Here is a 23569-nt window from a genome sequence, read left to right as displayed (position 1 = left end):
AGTAGTCATCATTACTAATTTATAAACCACTCCTGATACTAAATTCACAAATGCTCATAATACAAACACAGCTGGAAAAAGAGTTCTTTTCACTCCCCACACTGTCTGCTGTTTGAAGATAATAAGGTACAGTTCCTCAGAGGAAACTGCCTTCCTGCTGTTCTCCTTTATGTTCAGCAACTTGGGTGGGGTTCTCAAATCTCCAGGACAGCTTGTCTCCGAGAGAGTAAGGGACCGCAGCCTGGGATTCCTCACAGTTTCAGACCTTCGTCAGCCTTTATCTCTCAGCGTTTTACCCTGGAGCCTCAGTACAACATTCAACAACTTGGATCAAAGCATGTTAATTGCTCTTTCTGTTTCTGGAGAGCCGGAAACAGAAAGAGCAATTAACATGCGTTGATCCAAGTTGCTGAATGTTGTACTGAGGCTCCAGGATAAAACACTGAGAGATAAAGGCTGATGAAGATCTGAAACGATGAGGAATCCCGGGCTGCTGTCCCTTGCTCTAGCAGAACTACCGCAGCTGTCCGTCTGAAACTGTACCTTGCAAAATGACAGAAATATGGAAGCTTTCTTGATCTCCTTGGGCAGGCCATTCTGTAAGAGATATGTGTGGGGAAGAGTGGCACAACAGTGCTTGTGCACAGGCAGCCATCGATGTTGCACTTTCAGAAGGTCTTGCTCAGATGAGCAAAGCTGTCCCGGTGGAACAAAATGGGAGAGGTGGACTGGAGGACAAGAAGGTCCAAGGCCACAAAGGGCTTTGTGTGTTGTAATTTGCATACTTTACCTAGCTCCTAATAATAACCAAGCTGCAGCAATTTGTACCCACTGGAGACTCTGATCTGACTTCAAGGGCAGACCCTTGTAGAGTTTATTACAGTAGCCTAATCGCAAGGTCAGTGTGGCATGGATCTACCACATTGGCTGGATTGGATGAGTGAAGGAGCCATCTTCTGAGCTAATCAAGAATGGAAGAAAGTGTTCACAGCGTTTTATAGGTAAGAATTAGCATCTTGAATTGACCCTGAAAAGCAAATCAGGAAGCTGTTTTAAGGTCTGTAAGGCTCAGAACCTAGCAGCAAGATAGTTTCAGAGGGTTGTCATGCTGGTCTACTGTAGAACAGCTAGGTTTGAGTCCTATTTGACGAAGGGAACTTCGACTCTCAAAAGCTTATACTTCCCCCCCCCAAATTTTGTTGGTCTCTGTATTTTGTGCACTTTCGCCGATTGTGACTTGGCAGTTTGTCTTCAAGGGCAGCTCTGCATATAGAGCATTACAAGCCCTGTCCGCGTGTTACAGGGAACTTGTACGTGTGTATACAGGATGTACATCTATTTTTAGAAAGCCAATACCTGTTCATTTTTGGAATGAAGCTGAGGACCAGTACCTGGCTAAAATGGGGGTCTGTATCACATGTTCACCTTGACAAATATAACATGAGATTTACTCAATGCACGTACAAGGAACTGTCAAGCGTACACTGTACATGGATTGTATCTGCGTTCACTGTAACTTATATGGTTATAGAAGTAGTCCATTTCCCCACTCCTCCATTTGCACCTGCTGGAATGGCCTTGGGTCAGCCATAGCTCTGGCAGAGGTTGTCCTTGAAAGGGCAGCTGCTGTGAGAGCCCTCTCCAGCCCCACCCACCTCACAGGGTGTTGTGGGGGGGGGGAGAAGATATAGGAGATTGTAAGCCGCTCTGAGTCTCTGATTCAGAGAGAAGGGCGGGGTATAAATCTGCAATTCTTCTTCTTCTTCATTGTAGAATTATTCTTCTGTTGCACAGCCACTAAACTAAGACATGGCCGTTGCCATGGAAGATGCATGAATAGAGATAGGCAGGCTATTTTTCACTGTACATACTAATATGCAAATATCTGAATTACACACAGCCCACCTAATCGCAGTGCCCAGACTGAAAGTGCTGAACACTTTTCCATTGGAAGAAGTTGGTCAGATCACAGCCATCCTTCTCTTTGGAGAGCCAGTTCAAGCTTGTATTTTATCTTTTCTTAAATGCCTGAGTACTCTGTATACCATCACAAATGCTACTGAAACTGATATAAATTCAGAGACCATGCATAAAGTTGCCAAATTTTGTTCCCATGCAATCAAATTGCATTTTATGGTTCTTACAAGTTAATGTCAAGGTAACAGATTGTAATTTTAACCAGTGTATTCTAGTTAATATTTCTTCTGGAGCTGTATAATTTTTAAATTTTAAATTTTTAATAATATATGTACTATATTTATTAAGCTAGAGAATGTTTGACCACTGCTGTATTATTTCTCATATCTCATTATTCATACTAATGTCCTATATTTTATTTTCACTTTACTTTTAAAATATCTTACGTTTTACTTATTTAGGTCCATCGTGATTTTTACAATTTTTATGTGGTTGTTGTTGGCCTGCGTTGTGCTGTGTATTTGGTCATGGACCGTAATAAAGCAAACTGAACTGAGAGCCAGTTTGGTGTAGTGGTTAAGTGCGCGGACTCTTATCTAGGAGAACCAGGTTTGATTCCCCACTCCTCCACTTGCACCTGCTGGAATGGCCTTGGGTCAGCCATAGCTCTGGCAGAAGTTGTCCTTGAAAGGGCAGCTGCTGTGAGAGCCCCCTCAGCCCCACCCACCTCACAGGGTGTCTGTTGTGGGGAGGAAGGTAAAGGAGATTGTGAGCCACTCTGAGACTCTTCGGAGTGGAGGGCGGGATATAAATCCAATATCATCATCATCTTTATGCAGCCTTTATGGGATCAATGCATACAGCACCAATGCTTCAGAGGCTGCCAAGATGTTATTAATAATAACTAACACTAAGGATTATTCTCAAATACTTCATTAATACTTGGCAGGCCTATTTTGGGCAGGAGCTCACAGGAGCACAGCTCTGGAGCATCTAAATTTTATTGTGCACCCCACCCCCCCAAAAAACCCAACTTGCTTATGGGCTCCATTGTTGAAATCCTTGTGAGAATTTTGTTTAACTCTTAAGATTTGACAAACTGATATTTTTCCCCACAAAAAAAAAGGGAGGGGGATAACCAAAACATATAAAGCTGACAGACTGAAATCATCATGCCACTGTGGCCGCATAGGAAGGATGGAAGGCTAAGTCAACCTTGAGCTGGCTACTTGAACCCAGCTTTCGCCGGGGATTGAACTCAGTTCGTGAGCAGAGAGCTCGGACTGCAGTACTGCAGCTTTACCACTCTGCGCCACGGGGGGTACATATTGTACTTTTTGTCTCAGCTCAAGAAAAACGGCCCCAGAGCAATCTAATTTCTGCAGTAGCTCACAACGTTAATGCCAGTAGCTCACCAAGTGGAATTTTTGCTCACAAGACTCCGCAGCTTAGAGGGAGTTGAACGGGAATAAGGTTTTATTATGACAATCATAATTCAAAAAGCATTTTAAGGTAGATGCTGAGCTGATATAATTGAGTACACCTTCCGGTGATGTCAGAGGTACGGTATGTGGCAGATACAAATGAGCAATGTTTCTTCTTAGCTGCAGAGTCTTGCGAGCAAAATTTCTACTTTGTGAGCTACTGGTATTAAAGTTGTGAGCTACTGCAGAAATTATTGTGCACTGGGGGGGGGTCATCCTTCCTGAGCTAAGACAAAAACGTGTGAGCTGGAGGCTAAAAATCTGAACTAGCTCACACTAACTCAGCTTAGAGCGAACATTGCAAACAAGCTATGCAAAGGAGTTGTGTCCTAATGAGCTCCGGCATCTCTTTTTCTACGAAAGGACTGGCTATTTCACTTACGTGCTTCCCTCCGCTTCTTATTGATTGAATGTAGCATTAGAACCATTCGCCTATGAGAGCAGCCCTCTCTGCCCAGAACGTTCGAAAAGAAAGGCATCGAACCAGCCTGCGCCACGATTGGCTCGGGACCCCGTCCTTATTCGCTGCGCCTCCTGTCAATCACCCACTCTCTTTATTCCTATAACCCTTTCAACATGATAGCCAATGAGCTTCGAGCCCCCAGGCATTCAATCCTGGAGGGGCGGGGCGCTGCTATTATGACGTCTCCCCCTAGCAACTGTGAAGTCGGCCGGCGTCCCAGAGACGGCCCGCCCCCTCCCTTTCACGGCCCCGCCCCTCCTCCTGAGGCTGCTTTTCCACACTCAGTCATTGCTGCTTTGCTTGCCTCTCCGTTTGGGGGATCCATGAAGAGGAGCCAATAGGGAGGCCGAGAAGGCGATGGAGGAGGAGGCTCTGCCCCGGCGCTGCTTGAAAGCCAAGTGAAGGGGCAAAGGATGTGACAGGCAGCTCCCTCTCCTTGGGAGAGCATCCCCGGGGCGGCGCGGTCTACCTGCGGAACGTTGGTTTTGCGGCTTGGGCGAGGATGCGAAAATGCTGGACACCATCCACACCGCGGTGCTGGAGACGGGCGCCAGGAGCGCGTTCTTCACACTCTCCAGGCTCTCCGCAGAGGGTAAGCAAAGCAAACCCCAGCAGGCGTGGTCCTGCATGGCGGTGGATAAAGGCTGGACCTTCTTGCAGATTTGGAAATAGATCTTGGGGGAGGAGAAGGGTCCAGAATGCCATAGATGATGGTGATGAGATTGGATTTATATCCCACCCTATACCCTGAATCTCAGAGCCTCTGAGTGGCTCACAATCTCCTTTATCTCCCCCCCCCCCACAACAGACACCCTGTGAGGTAGGTGGGGCTGAGAGAGCTCTGACAGAAGGTGCCCTTTCAAGGACAACCTCCACCAGAGCTATGGCTGACCCAAAGCCACTCCAGCAGCTGCAAGTGGAGGAGTGGGGAATCAAACCCGGTTCTCTTAGATAAGAGTCCGCACATGTAACCACTGCACCAAACTGGCTGTTATAGTCTTTTGATTGAGATGTGCACAATCCAACTGAAATGAAGACCTTCCAGATCATATTAATTTCAATGAGAAAACTGAGTCTGCCAGGTCATATTTAGCAGCTTAGATCCTTGAGTATCCCATTCATGTGTAAGCATGCAGATACTGGAACGGCTAAAGAGGGAACTTGTATGTAACCTACAGAACCTGCTCTTAGGCATACACACACCTTTTGTAAACTCTGTTGGTTGTTTGAGTCACACCTGATCTCTTGCAAAGTTTATCTTGCTTATCGCCCTTCCAGATCTTCACTTTCTGAGCAGCTCAGCTCTGACAGTGTATCAGTCTCACTTGCCTACAGTATTGTTGTTCAGGGCATCTCCGTGGAAAATAAGCACATTCGAAAGGACCAGATGCGATTTGGCTGAGCGGTAGCGCTTTAAAGTTTATAAGTCGAATTGTGAAAATGAAACTGAGGTGGATTGACCCCATTTCCTAAAATATCAGTCTGATATTGGATGCATGTGGAGCTCTAGATAGCCAGAGATAGCACTCGAGCTGTCGCACCATCTCTTTTTACAGGGAGTGGATGTTCTAGTACAGGGGTAGCCAAACTTGCTTAACGTAAGAGCTATATAGAATAAATGTCAGATGTTTGAGAGCCGCAGGACATGAACACCAGATGTTTTGAGAGCCACAAGACAGGGAGGGATGGAAGGAAGGAAAAAGATGGGGAAGTTGAGGTGGAACGAAAGCAACTTTAAAGGCATTCTCCAAGCCACTGTCTGGCTTGGCTTGGAGAAGTGATTTAAAGAGAGAAATGCCTTCTCTAAGTTGGCCAACAGGGCAGTGGGGTTTCAAGAGCCGCCCAATACGTGTGAAAGAGCCGCATGTGGTTCCTGAGCCACACTTTGGCCACCCCTGTTCTAGTGTGTATGATAAAAACCTGAATTCCTTTTCCTTTTCAGAGGTCTTTACTATTTGGGACACTGTTTCTGAATTTGTTGAAAAGCAACTCTCCTTGAATAAGGTGGGACTTCTTGTATATTCCATTCTTTGCATTTTTCAATCAATCAACATTTTATTTATATCCCACCCTCCCCACCGAAGCAGGCTCAGGGCGGCTAACAACATCAAATACAATAGGTTATACAATAAGTATTTAAAATCAGTATCTAGCTTTAAAACAGTCTAATTTAAAATTAACATTCTGGTGCTATTTCCAATAAGCATGATGGCGAAAATCACTTAGGCGAGTCCCTCTGTCATTTAATCGGTAAAGGCCATAACAAAAAGGATGGTCTTGCAGGCCCTGCGGAACTGTTCGAGGTTCCGCAGGGCCCGCACTTCTTCCGGGAGCTGGTTCAATAGGTGTGGAGCTACGATAGAGAAGGCCCGCATACAAGTACTCTGCAGTTTTGCCTCCTTCGGTCCAGGGATGGTCAGTTGGTTCTTCCCTGCTGACCTCAGTGCTAGTTATTTACTAGATTTTAAAATATCATACCTTCAAGGAGCTCAGGAAGGGAAATGTGGGCCTTCCTTCAATTTATCCTCCCTGGTTAAGGTAAGAGAAGGAACTCACTCAAGGTTATCCGGTGAGAGCTTCAGTGCGCAGCAGAAATCTGAACCTCCCCAGTCTACCCACCACTCCGTGCCGTTTCTATCAGTTACTACGTGACTCGGACATTCCTTCTCATAAAAGCAGCCACAGTGTGCCCACCGTTAAAGGGGAAAGGCACACAAGTCAAAACTGTAGGGACATTTTTAAAAGGTATGTGCAAACAAATCATATAGAAGCATAGAGTCGGAAGGGAGCTCCAGTGACATCTAGTCCAACCCCCTGCACAATGCAGGAAATTCACAAATATTTTCCCCACACCCACACATACATCCCCAGTGACCCCTGCTCCATGCCTAGAAGATGGCAAAAAACCTCCAGGATCCCTGGCCAAACTGGCCTGGAGAAAAACCTGACCCCAAATTGTCAATCGGCATTTCCCTAGGTGTGTGAGAAAGGGCCACAAGAACTAAGCACTGATGCAACCCTTCCTGCCCTCCCTCTCGTTCTCTGCCTAAGTCCGTAGAATCAGCATTGCTGTCAGATGGCCATCTAACCTCTGTTTAAAAACCTCCAAGGAAGGAGAGCCCACCACCTCCCGAGGAAGCCTGTTCCACTGAGGAACCGCTCTAACGGTCAGGAAGTTCTTCCTAATGTTTAGCAGGAATCTCTTAGCGGCCCCGTGGCACAGAGTGGTAAAGCAGCAGTACTGCGGTCTGAACTCTCTGCTTACAACCTGAGTTCGATTCCGGCGGAAGCTAGATTCAGGTAGCCGGCCCAAGGTTGACTCAGCCTTCCATCCTTCCCAGGTTGGTAAAATGAGTACCCAGCTTGCTGGGGAGGAAGCGTAGATGACCGGGGAAGGCAATGGCAAACCACCCTGTAAAAAGTCTGCTGTGAAAACGTTGTGAAAGCAACATCACCCCAGAGTCGGAAACGAGTGGTGCTTGCCCAGGGGACCTTTCCTTTCCTTATATATATAGATTAAAAAACTATTCTCCTTCTATTACAGGGAGGGGGTTTGTGGCTCCCACTCTGTGAGGGGGTGTGGTGCAGTGGCAGAGTGTCTGTTTCACATGCAGAAGGTTCCAGTTTAAACATCTCTAGTTTAAAGGAAAAGACAGCAGGTGTTGTGAAAGACCTCTGCCTGAGACCGTGGAGAGCGGCTGCCGGTCTGAGTAGACAACGTTGCCTTTGATGAATCGATGGCCTGATTCAGGGGTCATTTTGTAGAAAAATAGGTGGTGGGGCTCATTAGGATAACTCATTAGCATATGCGCCCCCAGCCAAAAGCAAGAAAGGAGAGCCCTGGGCGAGTGAGGCCTGCTTGGGCTGGCTAGAGATCCAGCCAGCCCAAGCAGGCCTCGCTCACCTCAGGCTCTCTTGGGCTATGTCCCCCAATCAAAAGGCCAGCAAGCCACTGGCCGCCCAATTCCGCAGGGCCTGTAAGACAGTCCTCTTCCAGCTGGCCCACAACTAACCAGCACTGAACTTGAACTGAGTGTAGCTGTAAGATCGCTGTATGCTTTTAATGTTTACGTATATAACCATGACAAATGTTTAGATTTTAACTATGTAAATTATGAAATGTTAACCTTTTATGCTTAATTTTATATTCTATGTTAGTTTTTATATGTTGTAAGCCGCCCTGAGCCACCTGGTGGGAAGGGCGGGATATAAATTACAAATAAATAAATAAATAAAATCACAGAAGAAGTGGAGAAAGGGTGGTGTGGTCTTCTCCAGGGGCTAATGAGGGCTGCTGGGGGTTTGACAAAGCCCCTGGTGGCTGGCTGGCTTCCTGCTCTCCTAATCCAGGGTTTGTTATGCAGCTGCACCTGCTGTTCAATGGACAAGGCAGGTGGGGAGGAAGAGGAAGGGGAACCCTCAGATAGGTTCAGGAGCTGTGCTCCTGTGAGCTCCTGCTGAATCTGAGGCCTGGCCTGATTCAGTATAAAGTAGTTTCACGTGTCTGTGTCTCCGTTTGACATGTGGGTGGCTGGGCAGAAAAAGGAGTAGCAAGCTGCAGGCATAGTGGCAGGCAAGAGAGGGGGCTCCCGGGCACCTTCTGGCTAGGGTCCCCCAATACCTGGAACCAACCCAGCCTGTGCCACTGGGCTCTTATTCCATTTTGCTGCTCCAAGCTTCCCCATCTGGCATTATTCTCCTCTTTTCCAGGGTGTCTCAATACCAGGTTTGGGGACATTCTCCTTCTTCAGGCAGAAGCTGGAAATCAGCGCCAACAAGCACATCCTCGTCCAAAGGCCGGTGTTCGTTCTGTCTGAGAAACTCGTGCAGACTCATGGGCTGAAGCGCAGCAAAATCCGCACTCCCGGTAAGTAGTCTGGCTTTCCTCTCTAGCCGTGTCTGCAGCAAACATTCAGGCTGTGCAAGGGCAGAGCTCTTCTCCAAGAGGCCGGTAGAACTGTGGCATGTTGGCACTGAGGATGGCAGCAGAGATGTGCAAATGGAACAAGGACCGGTCTCTGGGAAACTAGGAAATGGGCGCTTTCGAAATAAATAGTTTAAGTCAGGCAGAGGCAGTATTCAAAGTGCTTGTGCTTTTTGCTATTGCATTTTAAGTTCTGCAAAACAAAATAGTCCTGGTGATTTTTTTCCAACTGAGTCGTAGAAATGGTGTGACAAGCACGTACTGGCTAATGCCAGTAACGTCAACAACATCCAACAAAATCTTCTTGTAGCACCAATGTTTAGTTTTTAAATTGCTTATATATGTTTTATTCTTTTATCATTGCGATTTAAATATTTTTATCATGACTGTTAGCTGCCCAGAGTCCGCTCGTGGAGTGGGTGGCATATAAATCAAAAGTAAATTAAAAAAAAAATATATCCACAAGTTCAGATCTTTTGTAGCACAAATCTGCAAGTTGTTTTAAAACATTTTTTTGTTGGATGGCAAGGTGGAGAAATAAAAATGTAGATATATCCTCCTCTGGAAAGCTGGGCCTTTCCAGAGGAGCCCAAAAGAAGAAGATGATGATGAAGAAGATGATATTGGATTTATATCCCGCCCTCCACTCAGAGACTCAGAGTGGCTCACAATCTCCTTTACTTTCCTCCTCACAACAGAAACCCTGTGAGGTGGGTGGGGCTGAGAGAACTCTCTCAGAAGCTGCCCTTTCAAGGACAACCTCTGCCAGAGCTATGGCTGACCCAAGGCCATGCCAGCAGGTGCAAGTGGAGGAGTGGGGAATCAAACCCTGTTCTCCCAGATAAGAGTCTGCATACTTAACCACTACACCAAACTGGCTCTCAGGAGAAGGTGATGGGAACAAAAGCACTCTCTATGAAAATGTTCTTGGTGAGATCTCCATAATGTGTTCCGGTGAGGTCCTGCATCCCAAGCAAACCGTTTCTCCTTGCCGTTTCTTCTTTCCCCTCCCCTCCTCCCAATCAGGCGACATCCCGATCGTGAAGCTGAATTTCATTGTGCTGTCCCTGGAGGGCCCCTTTAAAAGGGAGATCGTGGAAGGATGCGTCCGAGAGACCCTCTTGTTCTTCTCCCGCTCCATTGCCAACAAGCAGCACGTGGAGTTCACTTTCAAGGGGATCGGCGTCCTCGTGATCAGGGACAACAAAGTGAAAATGAAATTCTACAAAGACTTCCTCCAGGCCATGGATGGGAGCGGGAATCTGCTAAAAGCACTTTCAAACGTAAGTCCTTCCCCAGGGCTGGCCCTTGACTGTCCAGTTCCCTAGGCAAGGCTAATTTCTGGCACCACCCCCATCCACTGGTAACATCACTGAGTCACATTGGGGTGCCTAATTTGGTGCCCCTAGAAGGCCAGGGCTCTAGGCAGTTGCCTAATTTGCTTAGTGGCAGGGCCGGCCCAGTTCTTCCCTTCCTTTCCAGATGCATGTGAACGACATATAGTCTTTGCTGCTGACATAGATAATGTTTATAGACCGCAATAAGGGGATCGAACCCTTTCATGGTCTTCTTGCAAACCCAGAGTCAAGAACCTGAAGGTTAATATACAATAAGGGCCAAAGATTAAAAGCAGAATTTAAAATAAAATCATAACCAAAAATACTTGTATTTATTACAGAAAGTTAAAAGCATTTAGGGGCCCATCGCTAGCCTCCTTTCTCAATAAGAGCATACGACAACAATGGGAAACCGCTTGACCTGATGTGTTTCGACCTGAAATGGTCTTCTTCAGAGGTCAAACAAATATACACACATACAGGCTCATATTACAAAACGCAACAAATCAACAAATCAATGCTGGACCTTCCTTCCTTCCTCCCTCCCTCCCTCCCTTCATTCCTCCCTCCCTTCCTCCCTTTCTTCCTCCCTCCCTTCCTCCCTCCCTCCCTCCCTTCCTTCCTTCCTTCCTCCCTTCCTTCCTTTCTTCCTCCTTTCATTCCTCCCTCCATTCCTCCCTTTCTTCCTCCCTCCCTTCCTCCCTTCCTCCCTCCCTCCCTTCCTTCCTTCCTCCCTTCCTCCCTCCCTCCCTCCCTCCCTCCCTTCCTTCCTTCCTCCCTTCCTTCCTTTCTTCCTCCTTTCATTCCTCCCTCCATTCCTCCCTTTCTTCCTCCCTCCCTTCCTCCCTCCCTCCCTCCCTTCCTTCCTTCCTTCCTTCCTCCCTTCCTCCCTTCCTTCCTTCCTCCCTCCCTTCCTTCCTCCCTTCCTCCCTCCCTTCCTCCCTCCCTCCCTCCCTCCCTTCCTTCCTTCCTTCCTTCCTTCCTTCCTTCCTTCCTTCCTTCCTCCCTCCCTCCCTCCCTCCCTCCCTCCCTTCCTTCCTTCCTTCCTTCCTTCCTTCCTTCCTTCCTTCCTTCCTTCCTTCCTTCCTTCCTTCCTTCCTTCCTTCCTCCCTCCCTCCCTCCCTCCCTAACATATCTGATGTTCTTGTCTTGTGGCTCTCAAACATCTGACGTTCATTCTATGCGGCTCTTACATTAAGCAAGTTTGGCCACCCCTGATATAAATGATCAGTCTTCCTTGCAGCCATGAATACCATAAATTAATATGCCCTGGGTGACATCTTTTCCCCTCTCTATAGAGGCCAGGGACTGGAGATTCAGTCTTGTCGAGCAGGGAAGGCGCAGTTCCACTTTCTCGAAATGTGGTCATGTTTCCCAGGTGAGTGTATTTCTACGATCTGTTTGTTGATTCTGCTTGCCTCTCTCTCTCTCTCATGGTAACTGAAAACAGGCAAGCTCCAAGCATTAGTTATATGGCAAAGAGTCTTAATTATTTGCTTAGGATAGGGGTGTCAAACTCATTTGTTATGAGGGCCGGATCTGACATAAATGAGAACTTATTGGGCCGGGCCATGAGCTTCATAAAATGAAATGTCAGGCAGCAGAGATATAAACTTTATAAAGGACACAGACAAACACAATTAAAGATTTAAAAAACTTAAAACATGTTTAAAACGTTAGCACTCATTGGTCTTAAAGGTGCTTTCTTTGTGTCTCTCCCATGGGATCCAGGGAACTGGGCAAAGGAAGTTCTAGCTCTTTCCTTCCTTCCCCAGGGGAGCAGGATGGGAGAGAGCCTCGGCCAATAGAAGGAATAGAGGCTTGGCTCAGTAGCTCTGTTGTGCAATTGAGAGAGCCTGGCAAAAACAAGCTGTCCCCCCCTTCCTTCCTAAGGGAGGAGCCTCAGCCAATGGAGAAAATAGAGGCTTTCCTCTGTAGCTCCTGTGTGATTGAGCAAGCCTGGCAAAGCAAGCTGGGATGCAGAAGGAAGCAAGAGAGAGGGAGAAGGAAGCAGACCACAGCCCTTCGTTTGAGGGCCTGATAGGAGCGGTGTTGATCGCCCTTCCTGACATTGAAATAGACTTGGGGTGGGGAAGGGAGGTAGGAGGAGGCGCGGGTGGGGTGGGGGCAAACTAGGCATTTGTCTAGTGGGGAGGGGGGAAGGCTGAATTCGGCGACCCATCCTGCCTGCGCCCTAGGCAGCCACTTTTGTTTGCCTAGTGGGCGAGCCGGCCCTGATACGATCGTAGTAGTAATCAATTCTGGATAGTAGCCTGGGAGCTGCGTTGCAGACAAATGGAAGTTTCCAGGCCATTTTCAAAGGCAGCTTCACAAAGCCCCAAGGCCCCTCAGTCTTTCTTTCTCTTATTTTTTTTTTGGGGGGGGGGGCTGCAGGATGGAGATGAAAGAAATGGAAACGATTACTGAAGAAGATGAGAAGACTAGTAAAGAGAAGGAGCAGTCAGAAAAAGAGAACAGCAAAAAAGGTAATGCGGAAGTTGCATTTTTGTAAGCTCCTTGATGACGGACTTTTTTTGGGAGGGGGATCCAGGAGAGGGCGGGGCTTGAGGAGGGGAGGGGCCTCAGCAGGGTACAATGCCATGGAGTCTACCTTCCAAAGCAGCCGTTGTCTCCAGGAGAGCGGATTTCTGCCAGTTGAAGAGCAATTGTAAAAAAGGGAGATCTCCAGGCCCCACCTGGAGGCTGGCAACTCTAGCCTCAGTTAGCTGTCACCAGAGGAAGGACCTTCTTGGTTGTGACCCCTACCCTGTGGAATGCACTCTCAGAATGACTTACGTGTCCCGCCGGCCTCGTTTAGTTTCTTTAGGGTGTCCAAGGCCAAATGGTTAAGGCTGGCCTTTGGAGGGTAATCCATGTGTGTTTTTATTAGCGGCATGGTGCAAGCTACATATTTTAAGAGTTTTATTTGTTTATGTTAATATATTATACTTGTTATTATTTTGGCTTATCTTATTTGTATGGTTTTAGTGTTGTAAGTCGCTGCAAGTCCCTTTCAGTGAGCGGCGACTAAGAGAAAACTAACTAACAACCAAATGTATCAAGCAAGTGCTGGTTTAGAGTATCTAGTACTGGCTAGGCTGAATGTCTTGTTCCCTTTTGCTGCGGGGAATTCTCACAAAAACCTCTGCTCTTGCTTGTACAGAAAACCTCTCGCCGAAACGTCTTCTCTGCCGCCAAGCCATTTCCCCAGCCAAAGTGACGGGGATCAGTTTGTCGGAAGACTTTGAGAAGAACTTTGGCAAAACACCCCCTCCAAGGTGAGATCGGGCTCCCCGGGGGCCTCTGGAAACCTTTTCCTAGTCGAATTCCAACTGATTTCATCTCAAGTCTTCAGGAGGCAGTGGTGTTTTATGTCACGGTGTACTTGAACATAAGAACGTAAGAGAAGCCATGTTGGATCAGGCCAATGGCCCATCCAGTCCAACACTCTATGTCACATAAGAGAAGCCATGTTGGATCAGGCCTATGTCCCATCCAGTCCAACACTCTATGTCACATAAGAGAAGCCATGTTGGATCAGGCCAATGGCCCATCCAGTCCAACACTCTGTGCCACATAAGAACATAAGAGAAGCTCTGTTGGATCAGGCCAGTGGCCCATCCAGTCCAACACTCTGTGTCACATAAGAACATAAGAGAAGCCATGTTGAATCAGGCCAATGGCCCATCCAGTCCAACACTCTGTGTCACACAGCGGCCTACATGTAAGGATGTCACCGAAGCATCCTCTGCCCCCTACAGCAGGGATGGCCAAACTGCAGCTTAGGAGCCACATGCGGCTTTTTCACACATACTGTGTGGCTCTCCAAGCCTCCGCTGCCCCATTGGCCGGCTTGGAGAAGGCATTTCTCTCTTAAAATCACTTCTCCAAACCAAGCCAGCAGGCAGCTTGGATTATGTGTTTAAAGTTGGTTTTTTCCACCTCTCCTTCCCTTCTCCTTCCTCCCCACCATCTATTTTCCTTCCTGCCTGCCTGTCTGTCAGTTCACAAACATCTGACGTTTATGTCTTGCAGCTCTCAAACATCTGACGTTTATTCTACGTGGCTCTTACGTTAAGCAAGTTTGGCCACCCTTGCCCTACAGCCAGGGCTTTTTTTTTTAGCAGGAACGCACAGGAACACAGCTCCAGCTGGCTTGATGTCAGGGGAAGTGGCCTAATATGCAAATGAGTCCCTGCTGAGAGTTTTCCACAAAAAAGCCCTGTGTGAAAAAGTGGTGACATCAGGGGGTGGTGCCTAATATGCAAATGAGTCCCTGCTGGGCTTTTTCTACAAACAAAGCCATGCCTACAGCATCTTAAATGCAGCTGCCATAACACTCTTCTATCCTAAATGAAGGTTATAAAATCCTCCTCCTCCTCCACCTCTTCCTCCTCTTCTTCTGAAGGTGGGAGCAGTGTTGTAAAGAATATTTGTAAAGGATGCAGAGGTACAATACATATTGTAATCAGCCTGATTGGAGCAGAGGGGAAATGCTTTGGGGCAAAAAAATTAGCATCTGTAGTGAGATAAGGATCCTATGTCCCTTTTCAGCCCTGGGGCGTTTGTTGTTCTAAACTTGAGAATGAACTCAGGTTCAGAAGTCTCACGTTGTAATCTCCCCTTGAAGCTTCCCTGTTCGAGGAGTCCTTAGGTCAGCTAGGGAATGACCTGGAAGATTAAAATGTCCCCCCACTGTTTTTTTGAGTGTTGAGGTTGTTAAGGTCAAATTTATGTCCATATATCCTTTTGGTCTCTTGGGTGCTACAGGACTCCGATCTAGCAGTCCTCCTGTGCAGGGTTGTGTCAGGCAATTAGATTTCAAAGCAACCAGACCTTGAGATGATACAAAGTTAGGCTTTATTTGATAATCCATATGCATTAGAACGAAGAACTTGGGACTGATACCATGTAGCAGTGCAGAGCATACTTAAGGAGACTACGTCAAAGGTTTCTAAACAAAGCCGCAATTCTAAACATTGCTGAGCTGAAGTGCGAAGATTCACACGGTCCCTCCCTCTTATCTTATTCCTACGGTTTGTCTTCCTGGGATGGCCAAGAGGCTCGTCCCTGGAGGCACTTTATCTTCAAAGGGGAATTCTTGCCTTTGTTCGTATTTGGGAGAAAGCACTGGCAACTATCTACAACATTCTACTTTGATATGCGAGGTCTTTCTCATGGTTAGTAACAGCGGTTCAATATGGCAGCTATTCAGCTAAGCATTTTATTTCAGGTAAAGTTACATTGCCTGACATACTGCCCCCCCCCCCTAAGCTCAGGGTTTTTCTGGGTGCAGTAGGTAAAACCTTTTGAGAAGATTGAGAAACTAGGTGACTGCTGGGGCGCTGGTCTTCTGGGGGCACAAACTGGGTGCCCCCAATGTGACTTGGTGCATGGGGGGGAATCAGAAGTTAGCCTTGCCTAGGGTGCCAGACAATCTACAGTCTGTCCTGCTCCTGTGGGCATGTCTCCTTCTGACCAGGGGTGTTTGCAGTTGCCTATGGACCTGAGGAGGCTTTTCCAAAGTCTTCCTTTTTTGTGGCAAGAATTCAGGGGTGGAATTCTAGCAGGAGCTCCTTTGCGTATTAGCCCACACCTCCCTGATGTAGCCAATCCTCCAAGAGCTTACAGGGCTCTTTTTTTGTAAGCTCTTGGAGGATTGGATGCATCAGGGTGTGTGTGGCCTAATATGCTAGAATTCCACCCCTGAGCAAGATACAAATGTGCAGCGCTTGCTTTGGTGTTCCCTGATGCTGTCTGCTACAGCATGATCTTCGTAAGTTCTATCATAGCTGCTGCCCGACAAATATAATTTCAGTGGTGCGGGATCCTCTTTCTCCATTCAAGAGAACTCGATCCTTAGCTCCGGACGACGAGTAGCTGTCACCGTCCTCTCTGCTGAATGGGTTCTTAAATGTTTTAAGCGCTTGGCCGGAGGTGTGTGGGATGCCAGCCGTTGCACCCCCAGAAGGTGCTGACAAACACAGCCAGAGAATTGAGGTGCAGTCAGTGAGGCACGGAGGTTTTGAATAGGAAGGTTCCCTTTGTGCAGGGCCAAAAGGAAACTGGAGGAGATGGACCCACAAGAGACCTCCTCCGTTGTCTACGGGGACGGTGCCGAGTTAACTTAGCGGTATCTTCCTTTGGAAGGAACTTCATCCTAATGGTATCTGCGATAGAAATGGCAAAGAGAAACCAGCAGATCGAATTACTGGCTTTCACCACTTGATGTTTCCTGAATTGAGATAATATCCCTTAAGCATTCTCTGCTTCTTAGAGCGATGACAGGTTCCTGGCATAGCTTCATAGGGTTTGAGTTTCCTTTGGAGGAGAGAGAACCAGACCTGAGGGTGTCCTTGTGTTCACCACGCAGGTATCATTTCTCCTTTCCTGAGAGCCAGTCTGGTGTAGTGGATAAGTACGCGGACTCTTATCTGGGAGAACCGGGTTTGATTCCCCACTCCTCCACTTGCACCTGCTGAGATGGCCTTGAGTCAGCCATAGCTTTCATAGAAGCTGCCCTTGAAAGGTCAGCTGTTGTAAAAGCACTCTCAGCCCCACCTACCTCACAGGGTGTTTGTTATAGGGAGGGGGAAGTAGAGGAGATTGTGACCACTCTGAGACTCTGAGTATAGGGCGGGATATAAATCCAAAATCATCTTCTTCACTTTGGAGAAAGTTTCTTCAATGAAAGTTAGCGGGGGGAGCGGGTGATTTTTCAGCTGAAAAATGGATTGGGGAGAAATGGTTCGGTATCTCTTTGCCCCAGGAAAACACCGCCTGGAAGCTGCATTTCGTTACAAGCAGGACTTATTTTGTAGCAGGAACTCCTTTGCGTATTAGGCCACACCCCTCTGATGTACCCAATCCTCCTGGAGCTTACAGTAGGCCCTGGACTAAGAACCCTGTAAGCTCTTGGAGGATTGGCTGCATCAGGAGGGTGTGGCCGAATAGGCAGAGGAGTTCCTGCTACAAAAAAAGCCCTGGTTACAAGAGAGGGAGAGAACCCAGGAAAAAAGATCTTGGAAGTAATTACATGTAGTTCTACCTGGCCCTGCCCCAGATAGGCCAGGATAGCTTCAGCTCATAAAATTATGGAAACATGGGTGAGAGATCACCAAGGAAGTCCAGGGTTGCTACAGAGACGCAGGCAATGGCAGCCCCCTTTGAATGACTCTGGCCTTGAAAACCTATAGGGTCACCATAACTCAGTTGCTGTGACTACTACTGTCCATCACCACCTGTTCCACTTTGACTCAGGATGTAGAATAATATAGTTTAGGCCAGGGGTGGCCAAACTGTGGCTCTTTCACACATATTGGTGCTTGGAGCAGCTTGGAGAATGCATTTAAAGTTGCTTTCCTTTCACCTCTGCCTCCCTCCTCCCTTCCTCATCTACTTTTTTTCCTCCCTCCCCTTCCCTTCCTCCCTCCCCTTCCCTTCCTTCCGTCTCGTGGCTCTCAAACATCAGACCTTCATGTCTTGCAGCTCTCAAACGCCTGATGTTTATTCTATGCGGCTCTTACGTTAAGCAAGTTCGGCCACCTCTGGTATAGCCCAGTCTTGTCAGAACGTGGAAGCTAAGTGGGGCTGAACTTGGCTGGGAGACAACCGAGGAGTGCAATGGCAAACCACCTCTGCTGCTTTCTTGCCTTGAAAATCCCTTTCTGGGCTCACCATATGTAGGCTGCGACTTATACATCCATATAGTTGCACCCTGGATTGCCCTTAAATCCCTTTGATGCCAATAGATTATTTGTCCCATTGATTTCAAAAATTCCGAAGTGTGGGGCTTTTTTTTTTTTTTTAAAGAAAAAGCCCAGCTGAAACGTATTTGCATTAGGCCACACACCCCTGACACCAAGCCTTCCAGAACTGCATTCCTGTGTGTTCCTGTTTAAAAAAGAAAAAAGCCCTGCCTATGTGTGAAGAGTCAGTTTGGTTTAGTGGTTAAGTGTGCGGACTCTTATCTGGGAGAACCGGGTTTGATTCCCCACTCCTCCACTTGCACCTGCTAGCATGGCCTTGGGTCAGCCAGAGCTCTGGCAGAGGTCGTCCTTGAAAGGGCAGCTGCTGTGAGAGCCCTCTCCAGCCCCACCCACCTCACAGGGTGTCTGTTGTGGGGGAGGAAGGTAAAGGAGATTGTGAGCCGCTCTGAGACTCTTCGGAGTGGAGGGCGGGATATAAGTCCAATATGCTTAGCTGGATCAGGGAAATGTCTCTGGGCATGTGCAGAGTGGGATGCATTTTAGAGGAAAGGGAAATAACAGGGACTGCTCTTTTGGGATTTTTTTGCATTTTTCTTCTCTGGGAAATGGTCAGGAGGGTGGAATTCTCTTGGTACAGCCACCCTATATTTGCAGTTTGTAGAATGTACAAACCACCCTATATTTGCAGAGAGCCACCCTATATTTGGAGAGAGGCAGTTTGGTGTAGTGGTTAAGTGCACGGACTCTTATCTGGGAGAACCGGGTTTGATTCCCCACACCTCACTTGCACCTGCTGGAATGGCCATGGCTTAGCCATAGCTTTTGCAGGAGTTGTCCTTGAAAGGGCAGCGTCTGTCAGAGCTCTCTCAGCCCCACCCACCTCACAGGGTGTCTGTTGTGGGGGGAAAAAGTCTCTGATTCAGACAGAAGGGCAGGGTATAAATCTGCAGTCTTCTTCTTCTGCACTGATCATGTATTGTGTTTTCTAGGCTGGCGGCTCCCGTTTCCGATTCAAAGCCAGAACAGGAAGCCAGCCCTGCTCCGGTTCCAGCTCCAGCTCCTGCCCCAGTTCCTGCCCCCCGATCCCGGACTCCGTCCCCGATTTGTCAAGATCATGGTAGGGCAGGACAGGTATAACTATGTAGCTCTTCTTCATTTCTTAGCTGTGCATATGTAGAGAATGGTGTCTTCTTGGGTGACGTTTCTATTGGTTGGCAGTCAGGCCATGGGCCATATTGGTGGATCAACGCCTCTGGGGCCCCCCAGTGGAATTTTGCTTCTCATACGAACATATGAAGCTGCCTTATACTGAATCAGACCCTCGGTCCATCAAAGTCAGTATTGTCTTCTCAGACTGGCAGTGGCTCTCCAGGGTCTCACTGAGGTTTTTCATGCCTACTTGCCTGGACCCTTTTTAGTTGGAGATGCCGGAGATTGAACCTGGGACCTTCTGCTTACCTAGCAGATGCTCTACCACTGAGCCACCGTCCCTCCCCTAACTGGCAGCGGCTCTCCAGGGCCTCAAGCTGAGGTTTTTCACGCCTATTTGCCTGGACTCTTTTTAGTTGGAGATGCTGGAGATTGAACCTGGGACCTTCTGCTTACCAAGCAGATGCTCTACCACTGAGCCACCGTCCCTCCCCTAACTGGCAGCGGCTCTCCAGGGTCTCAAGCTGAGGTTTTTCACGCCTATTTGCCTGGACTCTTTTTAGTTGGAGATGCTGGAGATTGAACCTGGGACCTTCTGCTTACCAAGCAGATGCTCTACCACTGAGCCACCGTCCCTCCCCTAACTGGCAGCGGCTCTCCAGGGTCTCAAGCTGAGGTTTTTCACGCCTACTTAGCTGGACCCTTTTTAGTTGGAGATGCCAGAGATTGAACCTGGGACCTTCTGCTTACCTAGCAGATGCTCTACCACTGAGCCACCATCCCTCCCCTAACTGGCAGCGGCTCTCCAGGGTCTTACTGAGGTTTTTCATGCCTACTTGCCTGGACCCTTTTTAGTTGGAGATGCCGGAGATTGAACCTGGGACCTTCTGCTTACCTAGCAGATGCTCTACCACTGAGCCACCATCCCTCCCCTAACTGGCAGCGGCTCTCCAGGGTCTCGAGGTTTTTCACGCCTATTTGCCTGGACCCTTCTTAGCGGAGATGTCGGGGGTTGAACCTGGGACCTCCTGCTTACCAAGCAGATGCTCTACCACTGAGCCACCATCCCTCCCGCTTCTCAGTTATGTTATAGCATTTCCAGTGGTCAAAGAGCCAAACCATTGTTTGGAGTTATATATATGGAAACAGCAGAATTGAAAATGGCAAGCAGAACTCCAGCTCTTTACAAGACATCATAGAGTTGGAAAGGACTTCCAGGGTCATCTGATCCAACCCCCTGCACAATGCAAGAGACTGACAAATACCTCCTCTCCCACACAATCCCAGGAACACCTGCTCCATGCCCAAAAGATGGCAACAAAGCCCCTCCGCCCAAACCTCCTCCCCCCCTCTAGGATCCCTGGCCAAATTGGCCTGGAGAAAAATTCCTGCCTGACCCCAAAATGGCAAAGAAGAGCCATTTCCCTGGGCATGCAAGAAAGGGCCATGAGAACTAAGCCCTGAAGCACCCTTCCTTCTTAGTGCCTTGGAAAGTATCTAGAGGGATTCCTGTAGTGAATAATTGTGAGCAGAAGATGATGAAGAAGAAGATATTGGATTTATATCCCGCCCTCCACTCAGAAGAGTCTCAGAGCGGCTCACAATCTTCTTTACCTTCCTCCCCCGCAACAGACACCCTGTGAGGTGGGTGGGGCTGGAGAGGGCTCTCCCAGCAGCTGCCCTTTCAAGGACAACCTCTGCGAGAGTTATGGCTGACCCAAGGCCATTCCAGCAGGTGCAAGTGGAGGAGTGGGGAATCAAACCCGGTTCTCCAAGATAAGAGTCCGCACACTTAACCACTACACCAAACTGGCTCTCTTAACACGTTCCGTGTTAAGTCGGGTGGCCGGAAGAAGGATTGTTTATTCATCGAAACATGACTGTCTCCAGGAAATCACGTTGCCGACCCTCTTTGTTCGTCCGATGAAGTTTGCAAGGCTATGAGCATTGTCCTGTTTATCTACTGGTGGTAAAAGAATTTTGGCTTCGAGAACTGCCATTTCCATCATGAATTGTGTCTACTTCTGGGTCAACGTTCGTCTAACAGCAACCAGGCAGTGCAGTGCTAATGTGGATGCCAAAGACTTTGTTTCCTTATGTGGTACAAACTATTTATGTTTGTACATAATATGTAGAGAGCCAGTTTGGTGTACTGGTTAAGTGTGCGGACTTTTATCTGGGAGAGCTGGGTTTGATTCCCCACTCCTCCACATGCACCTGCTGGAATGGCCTTGGGTCAGCCATAACTCTCGCAGGAGTTATCCTTGAAAGGGCAGCTGCTGTGAGAGCCCTCTCAGCCCTACCCACCTCACAGGGTGTCTGTTGTGGGGGGAGAAGATATAAGAGATTGTAAGCTGCTCTGAGTCTCTGATTCAGAGAGAAGGGCGGGGTATAAATCTGCAGTCTTCTTCTTCAGTCTTCTGTGTTTAAGTTGTGTCGAATAGAGTTGTGGAACGTAAATAACACGAGTGATAAATAAGTGGAGTTCAACTGAGTGTATAATTGGAGTATAATTAGAATATACGGTTTTTGTAATAGTGTTTTTCTGTATCAGAAAACCTGCATGGGGCCTTCAAACTCACACTAGCTCATTCATCACCAGTGGCTTCTTCTTTTTGCAAAAATACCACAAGGAATCCCTTGAGTTTGTTCCGCAAGGTGCAGACGGTTGTCCCTTCTTAATGGTAGAGCCAGTCCTGGCTGATATCTGGTCTTTTCTACCCAAACTCTGGGTCATCTCTCCTTCCAGGAAATGTGCTACTTGTGCATGCAGCGCGCTCAAAGGAACATCCCTGTTTACTTGAATGAAGAGAAGAGGAGGAAAGAGAAGGAAGAGGACAGAATAATCGCGCAGTACTTAGCCCTGCAAGACCACGAGGCCCTGCAGAAGCAGCAGGTATGGGGATCGGAGAAATAGCGGTGGGTCTTTTTGAAGCAGGTGTTTGTTTATGTGTGGCTAGGAAGGGGACAAGATTTATTGATTCGTTTACTTCATTTATAAGCAGCCCCGTGGCGCAGTGTGGTAAAGCTACAGTACTGCAGTCCGAGCTCTCTGCTCACGACCTGAGTTCGATCCTGGCGGAAGCCAGGTTCAGGTAGCTGGCTCGAGGTTGACTCAGCCTTCCATCCGTCCGAGGTTGGTCAAATGAGTCCCCAGCTTGCTGGGGGGAAAGTGTAGAGGACTGGGGAAGGCAATGGCAAACCACCCCGTAAAAAGTCTGCCGTGAAAATGTCGTGATGCACGTCACCCCAGAGTTGAAAACGACTGGTGCTTGCACCTTTACCTTTACTTACTTCATTTATACCCCACCTTTCTCCTTAATGGGGATGCAAGCTGGCTTATAACAACAACAACAACACATTTTATTTATATCCCGCCCTCCCCGCTGGAGCTTACATGGTTCTATTCTTCTGATTTTTATTTCCATGCCGACCCTGGGCGGTAGGTTAGGCTGAGTGTGTGACTGGCCCAAGAGGTACCCAGCAGGCTTTCATGGCAGAAGTGAGGATCTGAACCCAGCTTTTAAATAATATTTATTTGTAATTGTAACAAATGGAGCAATGATCTCCTGAACTGTTTACTAGTTTATGTGGAACAGACGAAAAAAACCTCCACAAAACAATTTTTAAAAATCCAGAAGTAACAATTATTCATATTTCCTCTCCACAGTATTAAATAAAAATAAAAAATTCTCATAAAAATGATTGAAGAGGGGGGAAGTGTATAGAAGAAGTGTAGGACTAAGTTTCAATGAATGGGCATGATCTAGGATTTTCTTGTCCTCAGTGCACAGAAATTAGAACAATCTGATACCATACATAATTTTTAGACATGGTTTGGAAAATATTTGAACACCTTGTCTTAAAATATTTTATTCATCATGTTAAAATAAAACATTCCATAATAAATTTCTTTTCTTCAGTTTTTCCAATTTTGGAAAAAAAAAGTCTTCAGGAAAAAAGCGACCCCCCCCCGTTTTTTCCCCGAATTTTTCCGTTTTTTTCTATCGTTGAACTCTGATTGTAAAAAAGTTTTCCCTAATATCCAGCCAGTACCTTTCCACCCTTAATGTAAGCCCATTCTTGCAAATCCTCTCCTCTGCAGTCAACAGGCTCAGTTCCCTGTTCTCTTCTGACAGCCTTCTAAAACACTTAAAGAGAGCAATCATGCCCCCCCCACCTCCTTTTCTCCAGACTGAACATTTCCAAGTCCCTCAGCCTCTCCTCACAGGGCTTGGTCTCCATTGAGCTGAACAGGTTAGTCTCTGAATGACCAAGGTTAAAAATGGGCACTCAGCTCATTGGGTGATCTTGGGCCAGTTATTCTCTCTTAGTCTAGCCTACCACATGGTGGGAGATTGTGAGGATGAAGATGATATTGGATTTACACCCCGCCCTCCTCTCTGAATCAGTCTCAGAGGGGCTCACAGTCTCCTTTACCTTCCTTCCCCACAACAGAGGGAGCAGGGAAAAAAGCAAGATATGGTCTGGCTGCAGTAGCAGCCCTGGAAAAGGAAGCAGGAGAAGGAAGTTGCTTGGGGATGGATTTGAGCCCCGTGTGGGCTAGATGTGGCCCATGGGTCACA

General features: G+C 47.6%; 1 protein-coding gene across 1 annotated transcript in view; it reads left to right on the top strand.

The window, feature by feature from the left end:
- The first annotated feature begins 4253 nt into the window (after nt 1-4253).
- CCDC81 (coiled-coil domain containing 81) overlaps nt 4254-23569 on the top strand; it is a 33140-nt gene continuing 13824 nt past the window's right edge. Inside the window, exons 1-9 of the mRNA XM_060234996.1 lie at nt 4254-4456; nt 5807-5868; nt 8575-8731; nt 9815-10071; nt 11424-11503; nt 12520-12611; nt 13289-13403; nt 18824-18965; nt 21733-21879. Of these exons, the coding sequence (XP_060090979.1) occupies nt 4375-4456; nt 5807-5868; nt 8575-8731; nt 9815-10071; nt 11424-11503; nt 12520-12611; nt 13289-13403; nt 18824-18965; nt 21733-21879 (1134 nt within the window). The 5' untranslated portion in view covers nt 4254-4374. The remainder of the gene's footprint in view (nt 4457-5806; nt 5869-8574; nt 8732-9814; nt 10072-11423; nt 11504-12519; nt 12612-13288; nt 13404-18823; nt 18966-21732; nt 21880-23569) is intronic.

Source organism: Heteronotia binoei, chromosome 3 (assembly GCF_032191835.1).
Source record: "Heteronotia binoei isolate CCM8104 ecotype False Entrance Well chromosome 3, APGP_CSIRO_Hbin_v1, whole genome shotgun sequence".
In the NCBI taxonomy this organism is placed as follows: Eukaryota; Metazoa; Chordata; class Lepidosauria; order Squamata; family Gekkonidae; genus Heteronotia; species Heteronotia binoei.
Note: the sequence above shows the minus strand (reverse complement) of the source record. Positions and strands in the feature narration are given on the sequence as shown.